Source organism: Neofelis nebulosa, assembly GCF_028018385.1.
Source record: "Neofelis nebulosa isolate mNeoNeb1 chromosome Y unlocalized genomic scaffold, mNeoNeb1.pri SUPER_Y_unloc_1, whole genome shotgun sequence".
Classification (NCBI taxonomy): domain Eukaryota; kingdom Metazoa; phylum Chordata; class Mammalia; order Carnivora; family Felidae; genus Neofelis; species Neofelis nebulosa.
In genome coordinates, this window is record NW_026691917.1 from 1503667 (window position 1) to 1510904 (window position 7238).

Here is a 7238-nt window from a genome sequence, read left to right on the forward strand (position 1 = left end):
CATGCTCTTCCAACCTTGGCTCTATCTTTTCTCCTCATCCTCTTCCCTCTGATCTCGCCCTCCTCAACATCCTCCCGCAGCCGCTCCTACTCCTTTGGCTCGTGCTCCTCCTCATCCTGGACATCCTCCTCCTCCACTTGTTCCCTCTCCTGCACCCAATCATTCACTCCTTCTCCTCCTGCTCTAACTCCTCCCAATCCTCTTCCTCCAACCCCTCCTCATCCTCCTTCTCCTCCTCCTCCTCCTCCTCCTCCTCCAATGCTTCCTCTGGTCATCCTTCTCTTCTCCAGGCACAGCTTTGTCCCTTAAGACCACCACAATCTCTTCTAAGAACGGGAGCAATAGCTCTCGCACGGCCCCCAATTCATCCGCAATGAGCAACGGACCCTGGGGCATGGGCCCTCAGAAACCTTTGTGTCCCCACAAAAGGAGGCTGGCAACTTTCCAGGCCTCCCGGGAGACCCGGTAGTGGGAACCTGGGAGCAGCGACGGGATCCCCGCTGCAGCGACACCCAAGGGACAATCATATCGTGCTCTGTGTTTTCAACAACACCTACAGCAGTATCGGACCATGAGGCCGGGCCCCAACGGGCCTCACATGCGACCCCTGACCAGCCAGCCCTGTGTTGGCAGCGCCATCCAGGAGGAAGCTCACCGACACACATGCCATGCCTGGGACCCCAAGGCGCTTCGATCACCCCCTAGGCAGATAAGGTCAGGGCTAGGTTACTGCATGGGACCTGATGCATCCCTACAGTCGTCCCCAATTCCTTGTAGGACAGGTCGGACGTCCTCCACCGGGCCATGGGGTCTCCATGCTGTCAGCTGGCAGCAGCCAACACATGACCAGCGGTACTGGGACACCGTCCAGCCTTCCCTCTCATGCTGGATGGTGGCCGCGTGTTTACCGAAAGCCCTGTATGGGGGCAACGGGCTGTAGGGAAGGCAGGTAGGCGGGTAGCCAGGCAGACGAGACCACCCGCTGTGATCCCGCAGGGTCACTGGGACTTCACTTCCATCTGGCCCACACGCAAATCCTAGGGATGGGGCTTTGGGGGCAGTGTGGAAGCCTTGCAGCTTCAGCGTCAAGGAGCTGGGCACACACACCTTGGGCACAGCCGGCAGTAGACTGGGACCAGTGTTCCAGGCCCCCTTGACCCTCTACCACCTAAGAAGAATACGGGAGGGGCTGTAAGGCTTTAGACTCCCCAGAGCGCACACACAGTGGGCCACGTGCTGCCCGCTGCGGTTTGGTGCGGGGCGGGTGGAGCCTGGTCAAAATCCTGACCCCAAAGACCACAGGATCCTCCGTCGACATGCAACCGCTGAGACACTGAGAAAGGAACCCAGTTCCCCAATTACATGAGGCCAGGAGATGACAAACCTGAGGCTAATCAGGGTCGCCCGCACAGGGACTGAGAGGCTCATGCCGGCACCACTTACGTGCAAGGGGAACAGAGTTCTGGGACACACCTTGACATGTCCCCAGCCCAGCTGCAGCGACAGTGGTGATCTTGTGCTGCGGGGAGAGGTGTTGCTGGCAAGGAACTGGCCCCTCAGAGAGCAGCTGGCAGGCTGCTCACCTGCCCATCCACACACGGATCCCCACACACCATCCTGTATGGCACCCCTGGGGGTCTCAAGTCACCTGAGGTCTAGGGTCCAAGCTCCTCCCTTTCCCTGGGCCTGGTGCACAGGAAGCAGAGAGGAGAGCCCTGAGGAAGAGCTGAGTGGTGACAAAACATGGCACGTCTGCCAAGAGCAGACATTCTTGCTGGACGGCTCCCTCCAGGGAAATAGCTACGCCCTCTGCACACCACGTAGCCTGACAGGTTGGGTTCCCTAGCTACTCTGTGCACAAAGCCTGGGCACAACCATGTAGCCCCTACATATTTGCTACTGTAGGCCCACCAGGGCAACTCAACACACACACACAGACACAGACACGCACACACACACACTCACTCCCACATAGACACACACTAACACACACACAAGCACACTCACTCACAAGTGGTCCACTGGCCTGGTCACGGGCACAGGCTTTCCTCCCCTCGGCCCCCCTCTTGACCTTGCACCAATTTCCCTTTTGCATCCTGACTTGAGCCCCCTGGCACAGCAATGATTGCACCCATCCCAGCAATTACCATCAGGACTCAGGAGGGAAGGGACTGCACTCTTGTATTCTGGCACCTGACTGTCCCACCTAAGCACCTCATCCACAGAGACCCATGTGTCTCTCCTTGTCTCTCCAGCGGCCTACACACCCACTCCCGCACACACAGAGACACACGGCTACGCAATCGCACGAACATATGCACGCTCACACTGCCGGCACCACCACGGATCTCAGGCCCAGTTTGCCACAGACACCCGCACACACTCGCAGGAACTCATGCTGGATCTCCGCCCTCGCGCGTCCTCTCTCCATGAAATCCCACTCATAAGCCTCGCTGCTGCCCACAACCTACACCTGCCTCTTCCCCTCACACATCTCCCATCCTGAGCCACTGTCTGAGGACAGGGCTCGGGGTCAAAGGGGCCCCGGGTGTGGGAGGCAGCAGTGAGGTATACTGGCATCAACTGTGAGAAGCCTGCCTACTCCTGAGTTCTCCGGGGACACGGGGCCTTAGCTCTGATCCTGACTGGAGGCTTTGCTCACTGAATTCTATCTCACCAAGGACACGACACCCCTCTGGGAGCAAGGGTCCTGGCTGAATGCCCCCAAGTCCTGGCCACACTGTACCAGGACCCAATGGACCAATTTGGTCCCACTGTGCAATCCCCTTCCCTGCCTTTCGGCTCTGGCCTATACAACAAGTCTCCAAATAACAGGTCTGTCTCTTCCTCCTCCTCCTTCCAGGCTCTGCCTGCCCAAGAAGGCAGGCCTCTGTGCACATGGCAACACCTGCCCCACACCAGTACTGCACCTCTCCTGCATGCACAGGATCACCCGGGCAGTGGCTAGGACAGTCACACTCAGGTCCCGTCCTCGTCGTGCCTCCTTGCGTACCCCATAAACACACACAAACACATACACAAAAACAGAAGGGTTTTTAGCTTCCTATATGTCTCCACATAAACATCGTGGAAACTCTTCAAGGCTGCCAAATGTGATTTCTTCCTTAGTTCTCTCCAGGGCTCATAGAAGACAGGAGACTCATCCACCCATCTCTTCCACCGCTGGTCGCGTCCTCCCTGTTGCTGCATGGGCAAACATAGGAGCTCTGCGCCATTCACGCCCACACAGATGCAGAGCCCCTGACACATGTGGGCACACAGAGACACATTTGCGTACACGCACACACACGCAACGCCACGCAACAGAAACCAAGAGTGACACAGGATATTTGCAAATACATCCCAGCTGGTGTCACTCTTGTGCCTCGCCCTTTTGCGATCTCCCTTGCTTTCTCACCCAGGGATTCATTTCCAGCCCCCAATGGCCTTGGACCAGTTCTAAGAATGGCTGTGAGGTTGCGCGAGGACATGGCGTGGTGGGGCACATGGAAGGAAGTGCGAGATTCTCACCACAGTGGCGTCTGGGGACACGTCAGCTCCTGACCCAAAGACTGGCAGGCAAATCCAGACTGAAGGAGCAGGGGGAAGTCCGGGAGAGGGCGGACATCCACGGGGAGCATTTGTGGTGGAGAAGCATTGCTCGTCCTGAGTTGCTCTCCAAAGCCCCAGCCCACAGCACAACTGCATTTGGTTTGCAGGCTTCGACCCTCTGTGTGTTTGCAGCTGAGTCTGTGCAGGTCCCCTGTCATCCTCCCACCCTCTCCCCATGCTACCTGTGTCCCTGTCTCGGCGGACCTTCCATTTCCAAGCCAATGTCTGGCCCACGTTCCCTTGCCCATGAAACACACGTGTCAACACACTGCATACTGGGGTTCTCACCGATACGTGAGCATGTCAGATCACTGTCTTCTGGTCCCTTCCTCCCTCAGGTAGTGCTGCAGGGGATTGGGCCACAGGTCCTCGATGATGATCTGGTAGGGGACACAGGCCGCCGCCACATTGGGCATAGCCCACTCACCTCTCTGGCCCAGGGCCACCCACATCCCCACTGCTGACGAAGGCCTCAGGGGCCCCACCTCGGCAATCCTGTTCGTCCCTGGGCAGCTGTGCTCACACAGCCAGTTCAACAAGTTAAGCCTGGTGGGGTCATGCCTGCGACTGGGAGCTCCACGTTCATAATCCCAGAACCACTGGACTGGAGTGGAACGCGATGCCCTGTAGCCTGCAGGAAGAGAGGATTTGAGGAGCAACCTGATGGCCTCCTCCCCACCCACCTCCCCCTCCCTCCTGCCCCTGATTCATGCTCATCATCCCCCTGCCCCGCACCATCATGGGACCCACACTCTACCAGCAAAGCTAAGCTGATACTCCTTAATAATCACTGGGTTCCAGAAGTACGGGTTGTCCCCAAAGAAAAACATCACTCTGCAGCGGTACTTGGGATGGCCCACTTCTTCCACCTGCCGTGAGCAATGGGACAGGAGGGGGCAAGTGTCCTCCCTCGGGGTCCCGAGCTACTTGCCTGGCTGTGAGGGTGAGCACCTTTGCCTCACCCTCTCCTGCCCAAATCCCACACCCGACGGGACGGCCCCCAACCACAGCCTCCCCGGTCTGACCTCCAAGTCGACCACGTAGCTGAGCACGTCTTTGTCCTGGGCACCGATCATGGCCGACAACTGGGGGTGATTCAGAATCTGTGCTGTGTCAAGGAGCTGTGCCTTCAGATGCTGTGGAAACAGACACAGCCCCCCTCCAACCCTCCCAGGCTAAGAGCAAGGGACGGGATCATGGCATGTGCAGAAACACCAGGAAACACTAGTCCCCACACTCCTCAGCCTCTGCAAATGCATCAGACCCCATCGACACTGGGCAGTCCGTTGGCTTCCTGTACCTCCCACGCTGTCTGCACACAGCAGGGAGAGACTCCACTGCCTGCACTCCTCACAGTTCCTTCCTATATCTGACCTGTGTGGGCTGCCAGCAGCCCATCATAGCTTGGGATGTCGGCCTGTGCTCTGACCCCTCCTCACGGCTGGGTTTCTTGGCATATTCCCGTGAAGACCTATGTTGTCACCAGCCTTCTGAGTCCAGATGGAATAACATGGCTTACAGGAACCCGACTGCACACTTACGATGTAAGCAGAGGGTGTGGGAGGGAGAAAGAGATCGAGAAGCACGGACGAGGAGGGCCGAGGAAGGAAAAGAAATAGACACAGTGACACAGCCTGTCCAGAGAGAAAGACATGGGTGGGACCCAGCCGGAGCCTGAGGACAGAGAGGGAAGCAGGGGTGGAGATACCAGGAGAGAATCCTGTGTGTGTGTGTGTGTGTGTATGCGTGTGTGTGTGTGTGTGTGTGTGTGTGTGTGTGTGTGTATGTCAGGGTCTGTGGAGACAGCTTGTACCCCGTTCGGAGTGGGTCTGAGTCGTCCTACTGTCTGGCAAAGGGGCGTGGCGTGGTTCCACTAAAGGCCATGAGTGTGTTTCTGAAATGCTCTCTTTCGACGGAACTGCTAAGAAACCGTGCAGAGCCTGTGAATGTGAAGGTGGGTGTGCGGCCTGTGTAACTCTCCCATTTTGCAGCGAAATATTGCTTTGCTTTATCTGCTCTGAGTGAAGGCTGCTTTGTGCTACCCTAGCTCTGGTAGCATGGGGACACATGACTCGCGTCCGCAAATAATGTTTGACAGCAGCCTGGAGGCCAACGTTGGCGGAGACCAAGAGGAAGCAGCTCCAAGTCCCCGGGTCCCCCCGTGCCCAACAACCGCCCCTGTGCAAGGCCTTACACTGGATCCCAGACCACACCAACCCAGGGCCAGGGACCATTCCCCAGCTCTCCTCCCTGGGGGCCATCGCCCTGAGGCACCCTGCTCTCAGTGCCCAGCCCTCCTGCACAACAGCCCCCGCCATCACCCACCAGCACAAGGAAGGATACCGCCTGGGCCCAGAAGCCAGGGATGTGCTTGATGACGGCCCTTCTGTGATCCAGGTGAGAAATCTGCCTCCGAAGAATCCTGCGCTTCAGCCGCCGTAAGGCCCTGGAATCCTGGGCATTCCCAGCGCTGATCTCCAGCTGAAGACGCTCCAGTGCTGCCAGCGGGTCCTGGGCTGAGGCAGGACGCAGCGCTGGCTCTCGCTGCTGCAGCTCCTGTGAGAGCTGGGGCCCCTCCTCCGCCTCTGCATCTGCCTCGCGCTTCTCCTCTTGCTCCTGAATCTCCTCCTGCTGCTGTCTCTCAACTTCCACCTCCTCCTCCTCGTGCATGTCCTCTGCTTCTGGCTTGGCTTCCTCAGAATTCTCCTCTCCAGCCACCTCTTCCTCAGTCGCCTCCCCGTCCTCTTCCTCCACCCCAATCACCACCTCAGCGGCCACCATTCCATCATCCAATATCAGCACCAATTCCTCCGCTGGGCTTGCCACTTGTATCTCACACCCGGCCTGGGCTTCCTGCACACGATGGGCGCTTGCCGCCCCTGAACCTGGGGACTGCGGCCAGCCCACGCCCTCCAGCGCCCCTGCATTCCCGCGGGTCCGGGACTCTCGACCTTTCTCATCCGGGACGATCAGGGCCCAGGGTCGACGGGAATCTCCGCTTTTTCCGGACTGCGACACGCTGGCCATGACACTCGGCCACGGCCCCAGTGTAGCTAGGGCAGCCTCAGGACAAGGACAGGGAAGTAAGTGGCAGCAGGTGGAGGGAGCCTGGGCCTCAAGGCTGTTAGCTCCCTGCTGCCTCTCGCTGCCGCCCGCCCAAGTTGGGCGCAGGCGCACAGGCTGTGGGATTTGAGGACTCCGCATTGGCTGTGGCTGCTGTGGAGGAGGGGCCGAGACAGAGGCAGTGAAGAGTGTGCGCATGCGGCCTGGGAGCGCAGTGGTTCCAGGGCAGGTCAGGCCCGCTGGCCAGGTTCACAGAGCAATCAGTTGCAAGACAGCAAGACAGGGTGCTGGTCGCCAGCAAGCGCGCGCCAGCGGCCGGTCCGGGCTCTGGAGCAAGTGCCCAGCCGCCAGCGTGACCCCCGTTTTGCCGCATGTCCTCTTCAGCGCTGTCAACTTCCAGGCCTGACTTGCGAGGTCCCCGGTATCACACGGTCTGTGGTCGCTTGTACACCCTTTCCCCAGAGGCCTCACTACGGGCACCAGAGCATTCAGCACAGGAACGTCCAAGCCGTGAGCCACTGCATGCTCCGTCCCTTGCCCCTTTTTCATGAAGCTGGGCAAAG

At 58.9% G+C, this 7238-nt stretch overlaps 1 protein-coding gene across 1 annotated transcript; it reads right to left on the reverse strand.

The window, feature by feature from the left end:
* Positions 1-3920: 3920 nt before the first annotated feature.
* Positions 3921-6718, reverse strand: LOC131503572 (testis-specific Y-encoded protein 1-like). Its single transcript, XM_058715022.1, has 5 exons — positions 5956-6718; positions 4638-4715; positions 4370-4481; positions 4098-4243; positions 3921-3992 (listed from the first exon to the last, which is right to left on the reverse strand). The coding sequence occupies exons 1-5, from the start codon at positions 6637-6639 to the stop codon at positions 3921-3923; spliced, it is 1092 nt and encodes a 363-aa protein (XP_058571005.1). The 5' UTR covers positions 6640-6718.
* Positions 6719-7238: the final 520 nt, after the last annotated feature.